Raw genomic sequence first — 12,893 nt, 5'->3', positions numbered from 1 at the left:
TGTAATCCCAGTACTTTGGGAGGCCGAGGCGGACAGATCACTTGAGGTCAGGAATTCGAGACCAGCCTGGCCAAAATGGTGAAACCCTGTCTCTGCTAAAAAAATAAAAATTAGTTGAGTGTGGTGGCGCAGATCTGTAATACCAGCTACTCAGGTGGCTGAGGCAGGAGGATTGCTTGAACCCAGGAGGCAGAGGTTGCAGTGAGCCAAGATCATGCCACTGCACTCCAGCCAGGGCGACAGAGCAAGACTCCGTCTCAGAAAAACCTCCTCAAAACCCACCATTTAAAAACGAAGCAATGTTGCCTTTTAAGGAATATGATAGACACAAGTTATTTGGACCACTATTGTCATTCAAAACTACTGAAAAATACTGGATAAATGTTGAAATAACATCAGAAAGGCATCTGAAAGCTAGTAAGGAATTACCAAATCAGACCTTAATGGAAAGTAGCAACAAAAACAGGCCACTGGGCTCTGAGACAGCTTTTACTTTCACGCGTGAGCCGGTCTTGCCATACTTACCTTTGGTTTTGACAGCCTCCAAGGGCAAGAAAAACGTCATCAAATCCAAGGGTGTCCAAGGTGGGTTCTAAGAGAGAACTCCCCAGATTAAGCCAAGATTTCAGGAGTTCTGCCCCAAAAGGGTAAGACGGAAGCAGGCATCACCCTACCCCCATGACCTGAGGAACCACAGAAATCAGCTCAGTGCTATGGGAGGCAATCTCACAGCCTGGCCAATTTTTATATTTTTAGTAGAGATGGGGTTTTGCGATGTTGGCCAGGCTGGTCTTGAACTCCTGACCTCAGGTGATCCACCCACCTCAGCCTCTCAAAGGGCTGGGATTACAGACATGAGCCACTGCGTCCGGTCCCCATAAGCCTTTTAAGGAACCTCCTAGAGGCTGGGTTTCAGACAACCAAAGTGACAAGATAACAACAGAAAAACTGCTGGGAGTCTAGCTGGACATTTTCCCCTTGGACCAATCAAATGAATGCTGTGGCCTCATTTCCTAGAAAAAAAATTCATACAGTTACAAGGGTTTGCAGACTCTAAATAAGACAGCAACCCAAACATGCGTTACCAGGAGCCTTGATAAAGTGTGGTATATTCACCGGACTCAGAACGCACAGGAATGAACTCCTGATTCACGCACAGGACCTTCACGGATGAATCTGAGAGTGAGGCTCAGTGAATGAAGCCGGAGCTCTCCGCCACCAAAAGAGTCCATCCTGTAGGATTCCTTTTTCTTTCTTTTTTTTTTTTTTTTTTTTTTGAGACCGAGTCTCGCCTTGTCACCCAGGCTAGAGTGCAGTGTCACCATCTCGGCTCGCTGCAACCTCCGCCACTCGGGTTCAAGCAATTCTCCTGCCTCAGCCTCCTGAGTAGCTGGCATTACAGGCATGTACCACCAGGCCTGGCTAATTTTTGTATTTGTGGTAGAGACAGGGTTTCACCATGTTGGTCAGGCTGGTCTTTAACTCCTGACCTCAGGTGATCTACTCACCTTGGACTTCCAAAGCGCTGGGATTACAGATGGGAGCCACTGTCCCTGGCTGTAGGATTCCATTTTGTAAAACCCTAGAAAAATGCAAACTAATCAAGAGTTTCTTTTCATTTTATTTATTTATTTATTTATTTATTTATTTATTTATTTATTTATTTATTTTTGAGCCTGAGTCTCGCTCTGTCACCCAGGCTGGAGTGCAGTGGTGCGATCTCGGCTCACTGCAACTTCTATCTCCTGGGTTCAAGTGATTCTCCTACCTCAGCCTCCCTAGTAGCCGGGATTACAGGCGTGCACCACCGTACCCAGCTAATTTTTGTATTTTTAGTAGAGACAGGGTTTTGCCATGTTGGCCAGGTTGGTCTCGAACTCCTGACCTCGGGTGATCCGCCCACCTCGGCCTCGTAAAGTGCTGGGATTACAGGTGTGGGCCATGGTGCCCGGCCAGTCAAGAGTTTCAGAGTATATGTTAGAGATTGCTGAGAGATGCGGTTACAGGCGGGGAGAAAACATTACAGAGGCGCATGAGGAAGCTTTTGGGTTGATGGAAATGTTCGTTTCGGTGATTGTGGTGGTTTCAGGGTGTACACATATGTTGTGAAAATTGATGGTATATATTGGAGTTATCTTGTCATATCCAACTAAATTACATTTGAGAGACAAGGAAAGAAAAGTACCCCGGACACAAAGCCCTTGGCCGGGGATTCTGTTTCAAGCCAGCTGCCAAGATGTCCTGCTGTCACCTTAAGACCAGCTTTGCCCCAGTAGCTGCTGAAGCGCCGTGCTGTGACTCTGTGACTAGTTTTGTCTACCACCCTCACTCACCAACCAGCTCCCAAAGACTTTGCTAGTGCCAATGAGTTTTATTTGGAAACATTATGTAACATTTCTCTCTCTTTTTTTTGTTTTTGAGACTGAGTCTTGCCCTGTTGTCCAGGTCCAGGCTGGAGTGCAGTGACGCAATCTTGGCTCACTGCAACCTCTGTCTCCTGGGTTCAAGCAATTCTCCTGCCTCAGCCTCCCGAGTGGCTGGAATTACAGGTGTGTGCCACCACGCCCAGCTAATTTTTGTGTTTGTAGTAGAGATGGGTTTCACCATATTGGTGAGGCTGGTCTTGAACTCCTGACCTCAAATGATCTGCCCACCTTGGCCTCCCAAGGTGCTAGGATTACAGGCGTGAGTCATCACGCCCAGCCACATTTCTCTTTCTGTTTTTATTTTTGAGGCGGAGTCTCACTCTGTTGCCTAGGTTGGAGTGCAGTGGCATAATCTTGGCTCACTGCAACCTCTGCCTCCCAGGTTCAAGCAATTCTCCTGCCTCAGCCTCCCGAGTAGGTGGTATTACAAGCTTATGTCACCAGGTCCAGCTAACTTTTGTATTTTTAGTAGAGACAGGTTTCACTATGTTGGCCAGGCTGTTCTTGAACTACTGATCTCAAATGATCCACCCACCTTGGCCTCCGAAAGTGTTGGAATTACAGGCATGAGCCACTATGCCTGGCCACATTTCTCTTTTTAATAAAACCCCCAACCTTCTCTTTTTTTTTTTTTTTTTTTTTTTTTTTTTGGAGATGGAGTCTGGCTCTGTCGCCCAGGCTGGAGTGCAGTGGCTGGATGTCTGCTCACTGCAAGCTCCGCCTCCCGGGTTCACGCCATTCTCCTGCCTCAGCCTCCCGAATAGCTGGGACTACAGGCGCCCGCCACCGCGCCCGGCTAATTTTTTTGTATTTTTAGTAGAGACAGGGTTTCACTGTGTTAGCCAGGATGGTCTCGATCTCCTGACCTCGTGATCCGCCCGCCTCGGCCTTCCAAAGTGCTGGGATTACAGGCGTGAGCCACCGCGCCCGGCCAACCCCCAACCTTCTCTTTGTTCTTTGGACATGCTGAATTTCGGCGCAGCCTGTGGATATACCTCAAAATGTAATTCTATGATTCCCATACAAGATGTTGTGTTTAGAGATCCATCTCTATATTTTTATTTGACCTTGATAGTATTTTTTTTTTTTTGAGACGGAGTCTCCCTCTGTCGCCCAGGCTGGGGTGCAGTGGCTCAATCTCAGCTCACTGCAAGCTCCGCCTCCCGGGTTCACGCCATTCTCCTGCCTCAGCCTCTCCAGCAGCTGGGACTATAGGCACATGCCGCCATGCCCGGCTAATTTTTCTATTTTTAGTAGAGACGGGGTTTCACTGTGTTAGCCAGGATGGTCTCGATCTCCTGACCTTGTGATCCGCCCGCCTCGACCTCCCAAAGTGCTGAGATTACAGGCATAAGCCACCGCGCCTGGCCAGACCTTGATAGTATTAATACATATTAAATTCTACACTTTAATGTATTGTTTTAATTAGAAGAACTTCACTTATTGCTTTATGCTATGACATTGGAAAATCGGCCGGGCGCTGTGGCTCACGCTTGTAATCCCAGCCCTTTGGGAGGCCGAGGTGGGTGGATCACGGGGTCAGGAGATCGAGACCACGGTGAAACCCTGTCTCTACTAAAAATACAAAAAAAATTAGCCGGGCATGGTGGCGGGTGCCTGTAGTCCCAGCTACTTGGGGGGCTGAGGCAGGAGAATGGCGTGAACCCGGGAGGCGGAGCTGCTTGCAGTGAGCCAAGATCGCGCCACTGCACTCCAGCCTGGGAGACAGAGTGAGACTCGGTCTCAAAAAAAAAAAAAAAAAAGAAAAAGAAAAAGAAAGAAAAAAATTGGAAAATCTTCATGAAGAATACGGGACACACGTTTCCAGGTTTCCAATTTGGAACTTCAAGGCTGACAAATTCCATACTCGTTTCTCGTCATCCCTTGAGGCCCCTCCTGAGTGGGTGGCCCTTCTTATAGGGCAGGGGACAACTGTAGATCCCTCTTGCTCCTCAGCACCCACCTGCCTCACCCCAGCCACCTGTGCACACTTGAAATATATACAGTTTATTGTATATAAGCAACACATAGATAAATCCCTGATTATAGTTGGAAATCTTATTATTCCTCTCTCTGGAATTGATTCAAAGAAGTAGGAAAAATTAAGTAAGGCCGGCATGGTGGCTCACGCCTGTAATCCCAGCACTTTGAGATGCCCAGTCGGGTGGATCACCTGAGGTCAGGAGTTTGAGACCAGCTTGGCCTACGTGGTGAAACCTTATCTCTATGAAACATACAAAAATTAGCTGGGTGTGGTGGCAGATGCCTGTAACCCCAGCTACTTGGGAGGCTGAGGTAAGAACTTGGGAGCCGGAGGTTGCAGTGAGCTGAGATTGTGCCACTGCACTCCAGCGTGGGTGATAGAGTGAGACTCTGTCTCAAAAAAAAAAAAAAAAAAAAACCTTTGTGTTTTACTTTTTTACTTTCCTAAGCTTTATTATTGTTTCACTTGATTTTCCCAAGAATCCTGTGTAATAGGTGAACTAGTTCATTATTCCCACTTTCCTGCTGGGAAACGTGCAAAGAGCCACGTAATCCATACCGCACTTGAAAGAACCTTCCAATCACATTGATTACTTGTGGTGAGGGTAATTAGAAGTTAGCATATTTCCTACAATTTAATCTATCAGTAATAGGTTTTTTTTTCTCTTCTGCACTTCAACTTGGAGGCAGCAGAAGGCGCCTGATCACACAAAAGATACACTCTAAAAGTCAGGTATAGATTAAAGATAATCCATTAAAGTTTCAACAATGTGAATTTTACCAAAATAGAGCCTTGTACTTAATCTCTTGACTATTTTACGATCTGATCTCATTTTAGATGTTCTATTCCTTGTCTTTCTCAGTATGAGAATTTCAATCTCAAGTAAATCACCATGACACCTCTAATCCAAGAGCCTTCTAATTTACCTTCAAGTTTCTTTCAGATAATAAAAGTATTAAACCCCCCATCCACCAGATGCTCCTAAATCTTCAATAGGTCATACGCTCTCCCTGTCTCTGGCCTGAAGTGGGCACCACTGTAATGTATTGCAGAGAGATGTGCTGTGAATGAAGAGCCTTTTTGCTTCAAGTGCGTTGCCTCAGGGTTACCCAGCATTTTTAGAAAAATATTAAAGGATTAGGTATGTTCTTAAAGTCATAGTACACTAGAGAGGACAGAACTGTTTCCCCAGGGCAATAGTGAGGATTTAGCCTTTTGTAGTTCATAATAGACGATAATCATGCCTGGATGCCCAGGCTGGGTTTCTGTGGAATTCTCCAGCTCCTTTCTGCTCAGCTCCTAGCTGGTTCTTTTTTTTTTTTTTTCTACCACCACACATGCTTCCTACAAGCAGTGCTGGAGACCATGGTGGCCTTCAACCAGTGCTATCTTTTCTTCTCATTATTTCCCCAAATTTCATTTTTCTTCTTTAAGAACTAGGTTTATGGACAAGGCTTGGAGTTGGTTGGAAAATCATTCCTCCTTGGCTGCTCAGTGACTAGTCATTGATTGGATCTAAGGTAACTTTTTTTGTTTTTGAGACAGAGTTTCGCTTTTGCTGCCCAGGCTGGAGTGCAATGGCGCGATCTCGGCTCACCGCAACCTCTGCCTCCCGGTTCAAGCAATTCTCCTACCTCAGCCTCCCGAGTAGCTGGGATTAAAGGCGCACGCCACCACACCTGGCTAAATTTTTTGTATTTTTTGTAGAGACGGGGTTTCACCATGTTGGCCAGGCTGGTCTTGAACTCCTGACCTCGTGATCTGCCCACCTTGGCCTCCAAAGTGCTGGGATTACAGGCATGAGCCACCGAGCCCGGCTGAGTTAACTTCTTCTTCTTCTTTTTTTTTTTTTGAGACAAAGTTTCGCACTGTGGCCCAGGCTGCAGTGCGATGGTGTGATCTTGCCTCACTGCAACCTCCGTTTCCCAGGTTCAAGCGATTCTCTTGCCTCAGCCTCCCAAGTAGCTGGGATTACAGGCGCCCACCACCGTGGCTGGCTAATTTTTTGTATTTTTAGTAGAGACAGGGTTTCACTATGTTGGCCAGGATGGTCTTGAACTCCTGACCTCGTGATCTGCCCATCTTGGCCTCCCAAAATGCTGGGATTACAGGCATGAGCCACTGCACCTGGCTGGTAACTTTTTTTTTTGAGACGGAGTCTCACTCTGTTGCCCAGGCTGGAGTGCAGTGGTGTGATCTCGGCTCACTGCAACCTGTCTCCCAGGCTCAAGCCATTCTCCTGAATCAGCCTCCCAAGTAGCTGGGATTACAGATCTATGACCCCATGCCTGGCTAATTTTGCATTTTTAGTGGAGACGGGGTTTCACCATGTTGGTCAGGCTGGTCTCAAACTCCAGGTGACCTGCCTGCCTCGGCCTCTCTAAGTGCTAGGATTATAGGCGTGAGCCGTCACACCTGGCTGGATCTAAGATAACACTTTTTTTTTTTTTTTTTTTTGAGATGGAGTCTTGCTTTGTCACCCAAGCTGGAGTGCAGTGGCACAATCTCGGCTCACTGCAACCTCTGCCACCTGGGTTCAAGTGATTCTTTTGCCTCAGCCTCCTGAATAGCTGGGACTACAGGTGTGTGCCACCACACCTGGCTGTTTTTTTTTTATTTTTTTATTTTTAGTGGAGACAGGGTTTCACCATATTGGCCAGGCTGGTCTTGAACTCCTGACCTCGTGATCAGCCCGCTTCAGCCTCCCAAAGTGCTGCGATTACAAGCATGAACCACCGCGCCTGGCCTAAGAGAACTTTTAAAGGCTGACTCACACACAAAGTAATAAACTAGATTATTTCCTGATTTATGCTTTCCCTTTGCCAAATTTTGGCTTGTCCTTGTCCTTAATTTGCCTAATTCTTTGATTACCAGTCCAAAGATGACATCTTCTAAGTAGTGATAAGCACTTTTACTCTGCCCTTTCAAATCATAACAATCCATGCACTGCAGATGATTTCGCCATTTCTTACGTAATGTGAGGCAAATCCTAGAGTACAATTTCCTAGCAGGCATTTGGATCTTACCCATCTTTATTTCTCAGGCTCCACAAATTGAGTACCCGTTCAGGGTGCTATCATTAGCTCTGGCCTACTAATGAAGAAACAAAAGGCCTCCATGTTAGGACATTTGAGGACCTGTCCTTAGTACCTAACAGTGTCTGGCACATTTTAAATGGGAAGGTGGAAGGGGCCGTCTTTTTTTTTTTTTTTTTTTTTTAAGATGGAATTTCGCTCTTTTGCCCAGGCTGGAGTGAAGTGGCTTGATCTCGGCTCACTGCAACCTCTGCCCCCTGGGTTCAAGCGATTCTCCTGCCTCAGTCTCCCAAGTAGCTGGGGATGCCCAACACTACGCCCGGCTAATTTTCGTAGTTTTAGTAAAGACGGGGTTTCACCATGTTGGCTAGGCTGGTCTCGAACTCCTGACCTCGTGATCCACTCACCGCGGCTTCCCAAAGTGCTAGGATTACAGGAGTGAGCCACCGCGCCCGGCCGGGACTCTTACTTACGCTTTGCAAATTCTTGTAATTGTGTGAAATTTTTTTCTGGGAAAAAAAAGCACTCATTTGATTGGTCTAAGGGGAAAAAATGGGGCTAGCCCAAGAGTCACCCACTTAGGCAGTTCTACACAGTGCTAAGCAATGTGCCTTAACAGGGGGCACGTGCACCCTGGGAAAACTCAAGAGAAAATTAGCCGGACGTGGTGAGCTCCTGTGGTCCCATCTACTGGGGAGGCGGAGGTTGCAGCGAGCCGAGATCGCACTACTGCACTCCAGCCTGGGTGACAGAGCAAGACCTTGCCTCAAAAGATAAAAATAAAAAATAAAACTCAGAGGGCACGTCTCCTAGGACACGGGGACAAGCTAGGTGGGGGCACAAGTCGTGAGAATTGGCGAGCATGGCCCGGGTATGTCCAGCCGGGGCTGCCATCTTGTTTTTTGAAACAGGATCTCGCTCTGTCGCCCAGGTTGGGGTGCAGGGGCGCACTGCCGCCTGGAACTCCTTGACTCAAGCGATCTTTCCGCCTCAGCTTCCCGAGGAGCTAGGACCACTGGGCGCGAGATACCATGCCCGGTTAATTTTTTTTTTCTTTTGAAGAGATTGCGAGGGGGCGGGGGGGATGGTGTCTCGCTTTGTTGCCCAGGCTGATCTCGAACTCTTGGACTCAAGCGATCCGCCCGCCAAGGCCTCCCAAAGCGCCAGGGTTACAGGCATGAGCCACCGCGCCCAGCCGGGGGCCGGTCATCTTCTCCGGGGCCTTATGCAGAGTCCGCTGCATAAGGCCCCGAGCCCGCTGCCGAAGACGGAACTCCAAGACTGAAGCTCGTAAAGCGCCCAGCCGCACCTCTCGCCGGAAGCGGCTCGAACTCGGGGCCGGAAGTGACTCCATTTCTGTGCGCCGAGCTCCGCCCCACGAGCACCTGTTTCCGAGCGGAGAGCGCGCGCTGTTTCCTCCCCTGGTGTCCTATCGCGGCTTGGGACCCGGCAAGATGGGCAAGAAGGGCAAGAAGGAGAAGAAGGGCCGCGGCGCGGAGAAGACGGCCGCCAAGATGGAGAAGAAGGTGTCTAAGCGCTCGCGGAAGGAGGAGGTGAGCGGGTCAGACCGGGCCTAGCGGCCCGACGTCGCGGCCGTGCAGCCTCGGCCGACTCTCTGCGTCCCCCGGCGTTGCGGGTCGCCGTGGGAGCCGTGCCGGCCCTGCGGGAGAGCTGGAGGCGGTAGGAACTGCCCCAGCGCCGCGTCCAGGCAGCCCAGACGGGACCCGTCTCCCCTCCGAGTCTCCACGTGTGTCCGTCCGCTTCTCGGAGCTGCCGCCTTTAACGTGCTTGCTTTTCTTCGTGTGGTGTCACGGGCGTTTTTCTGGGTTTGCTCCCCCTCCTCCCTGCCTCTGAAGGGAGTCGGGGTGGTGAGAAGAGGCAGGAGTTTGGTGTAGGACGACCTGAGGTTGAGCCTGGGGCTGTCTCTGCAAGATGTGTGGTCTGGGAGTAAGACTCTTAACTTTTCTGAACCTCACTCTTTTTTCGAAAGAGGGCAGTAATCATCACAGCAGCCCTGAGGAGTGAGCAGCAGATGGTTAAGTGAAGAAGGCACTGGAGCTACGGGGTATCCCAAAGCAGCTGATGGCGGCCATCACGGTTGTCTCCTCCGCTCTGGTCCTCAGCCCAGGGTCTGCAAGAGGATCCCTCCTGAACTTGGGGTTGAGTGTTCTGCGGCTGCTGCTCTTGGATTCCTTAACTGGGGGCAGTTTTATGGCTTGCCGTGCGCCACGCACAGCTCCCTGGGGTTTACTCTTCACAACCAGGTGAATTCCCGTTGCACTGGTAGTCCCATTTGACCGGAAGTCAGACCAACAGGTGAACCATGAAGTGGTATGGAACTGCGATGTGACCAGATGTCCTGAATCAGGAGCTCTTGACCACATTCCTTTGTCCCTTTTCTTCCTGAGTCGTTGATCTCTCCGTGTCCTCAACTCTTAAATAATGGGGTTGGACTTTTCTCTCACACTCCTCTTAGGCCCTTTCTTTTTTCTTTTTTTTGACAGAGTCTTGCTCTGTTGCTTAGGCTGGACTGCAGTGGCATGACCTGCTGGCTAGGGTTGTCGCACAGGAAGTCAGTTCATCTGTGTGGCATCTTCAGAATGGTGCTTGGCGGAAAGTAAGCACTCAGTAACCAGCTGTTATCTGCTTTCTGCTTTTTTTTTTTTTTTTTTTGAGAAGGAGTTTCCCTCTTGTTGCCCAGGCTGGAGTGCAATGGTGCGATCTCAGCTCACTGCAACCTCCGCCTCCCAGGTTCAAGCTGTTCTGCCTCAGCCTCCCAAGTAGCTGAGATTACAGGCATGCACCACCACACCCAGCTAATTTTGTATTTTTAATAGAGACCGAGTTTCACCGTGTTCGTCAGGCTGGTCTGGAACTCCAGACCTGAGGTGATGCGCTCGCCTCAGCCTCCCAAAGTGCTGGGAATACAAGGTGTGAGCCACTGTGCCCAGCCAGTTACTTGTCATTTTTACTCATCTTCATGTCTCCCTCCAGTGCCCAATACTAAGGTGATTGTAACGGTAGCTTCCCTTAAGAGAGAGAGCCGGTTAGGCCTGGGGTTTGTATGTTATCTTAACGAACCCTCAAAACAAACCTTTAAAATAACTGGGCATCTGATTAGGCGAGACCCACACAAAATCATCTGTTTCTTAAATTCAGCTGTGTCTGTAATGCAACCTAAACATGATAGTGGTATCCCATTCTTTCACAGTCCTGGGAATTATTGGGGGAAGGGGGACCTTGGGGACAGCTTGGAATTCTGCTCCCACAGAACTCATGTATCATATCACCTGGTTCGCACCTTCACTTGGTCCTGGCCTTTGCCTGTCTTTCCAGCTGTCTACCTGGGCTCACCTCCAGCCACAATGCCTTTTAGTGTCCCAAACATGCCAAGTTCTGTCTGTGGTCTTACCTATACCGCAGCCATACTCCGCCTGACTCAGCAGAGTCAGGCTTCTCAGCATGCAACTTATTGTCACCTTGGAGAGGCTGTCACTGGCTAGGCCACTGGCATCACCCAGACCCTACCACCTTGCTCTTCAGTCACCCAATGATGATGAGGTTCAGCCAAGGTTAAAGACTGCTGTCTTCGAGTAGTAGCAGCAAAGCTTTCCTGGTACATAGACGTTAGTATTTGAACTGTTTGTTTAACCTCGTTGAGCAAAAAAAGCAAGTTGAAAGAATATACAATATGATACCATTTAATGACATTTTATTTTTATTTTTATTTTTTTGAGATCGAGTCTTGCTCCGTCACCCAGAGCAAGTGTCGCAGTGGCATGATCTCAGCTCATTGCAACCTCCACCTCCCAGGCTCAAGCAATTCTCCTGCCTCAGCCTCCCGAGTAGTTTGGGACTACAGGTGTGCGCCACTGTGCCCGGCTAATTTTTGTATTTTTTAGTAGAGATGGGGTTTCACCATGTTGGTCAGGCTGGTCTCGAACTCCTGACCTCGAGTGATCCACCTGCCTTGGCCTCCCAAAGTGCTGGGATTACAGGTGTGAGCCACTGCCCAGTCCATTTAATGACATTTAAAAATGTGAAACAATACTATATGTTGCTTAGGGATACACATGTGTAATAAAAGTGTGAGACTAATAAGCACCGAGTTCCAGGTAGTGGTTACTTCAGGGAATGTGTGGGTGGGTACATGTGGGTCACGCTTTATTCCTTACCCTGGGAATGGTACACAGGAGTGTCTTGGATAAAGTTCTGTAACTTGTGTGTTGTATATATTGCATAGTTTAGAATACTAAGCAGTGTACCCTGCTGACGTTCCCCCCGAGATGAGAGGTGGACTGAAGGAAGCACGAGGTGGGGCGTGTCAGGCTGAGGGAACCTGGCGTTTTCATTAAAGGAACGGAGAGGACGCCGGTGTATCTTGGAGAGTGAGGCCAGGTGGGAGGTGAGGTTGGAGAGGTGGGTATGGGGGAGGGAAGATGGTCTGCAGGTGTGTGTAGCTGCAAGAAGGACCCTGAAGGCTAGGAGGAACTTGAAATGTCAGGCTCAGGTGTGGATGGGGGTGCCTCGTAAATGTTGGGAAATGGGCACTGAGACTGAGGCAGGAACACTGGGTTCCAGTGCTGCCCTCTGCTGGCACATGAGTGCCTTGAGTCACTCTTGATGGTAGTAAAAGTTGAGACCTTTTTACAGGGATAGACTGCAGCTGGTATTTGCTGAGCCCTTACTGTGCAGGCAGTGTTTTAACCAGACACATGTCTTGTTCTGGTGGAGCTCGTATTTTATTATTTTGTTAGGGTGGAGGAAACAAATAAGAGAAATATATTAGACACTGCTCCGCAGAGAGGAAGACAGGCAGGTGTGACGGCCCGGGCCTGAGCTCTGAGAGGTGCTGAGGGTGTCTGCGGTGAAGTCACGATGGGCTTGTTTAAGTGGAAGGTCTTGCAGGGGGAGCATTAAGGGTGTGGAGTAAGATAATAGTTGGTGCACACATCTACCCTTGAAGCAAACTGCCTTTGAGGTCAGGCTCTGGTTACTTTCGAATGTGTCAAACTCTGCATTTCAAACACAGGCACAGTATGTTATAATTCACAGACGTGAGTGAGCCCAGTCGAAACACAGTGACTGGAGGAAAGCTGAGCGGGCTGTGGCTCCGCGGCAGGTCCTGGGAACAAGTCTCACGTGTGCCTGCTTGCTTGCCCTAGGAAGACCTGGAAGCGCTTATAGCCCATTTCCAGACACTCGATGCCAAGAGGACTCAGACTGTGGAAGCTCCGTGCCCCCCACCCTCACCAAGGTGAGCAAGTAGCATTTTTCACATTCTATGTCTGTTTTGTTTTCTTCTATACATTGAAAAACTGCTTTAAATAGCACCAGGTTTCATAAATGACCGGGCACTTGGGAGATTTTCATTATTAAAACCTGTTCTCGGTCACTTTCTGCTGAAGAACTGGAATGAGGCTGTTGAGCTTTACTGTCATGGAACCT

The 12,893-nt window shown here is 48.9% G+C and overlaps 1 protein-coding gene across 6 annotated transcripts in view; it reads left to right on the top strand.

The window, feature by feature from the left end:
• The first annotated feature begins 6,118 nt into the window (after positions 1-6,118).
• KLHDC4 (kelch domain containing 4) overlaps positions 6,119-12,893 on the top strand; it is a 62,897-nt gene continuing 56,122 nt past the window's right edge. For 5 of the 6 annotated variants that reach the window (XR_010114520.1, XR_010114521.1, XM_063613034.1 and 2 more), the window contains exons 1-2: positions 6,119-8,998; positions 12,611-12,702. Coding sequence is in view for 3 of the 6 variants with exons in the window: in XM_063613034.1 (XP_063469104.1) it covers positions 8,900-8,998; positions 12,611-12,702 (191 nt within the window). In the remaining 3 variants the exon portion in view is untranslated. Of the gene's footprint in view, positions 8,999-12,610; positions 12,703-12,893 lie in introns of those variants that run through there. The other variant, XR_010114522.1, reaches the window with a different exon arrangement.

The sequence above is a fragment of the Symphalangus syndactylus genome, chromosome 11 (genome assembly GCF_028878055.3).
Source record: "Symphalangus syndactylus isolate Jambi chromosome 11, NHGRI_mSymSyn1-v2.1_pri, whole genome shotgun sequence".
NCBI classification, from domain to species: Eukaryota; Metazoa; Chordata; class Mammalia; order Primates; family Hylobatidae; genus Symphalangus; species Symphalangus syndactylus.
This window is presented reverse-complemented; position numbering and strand designations above follow the sequence as displayed.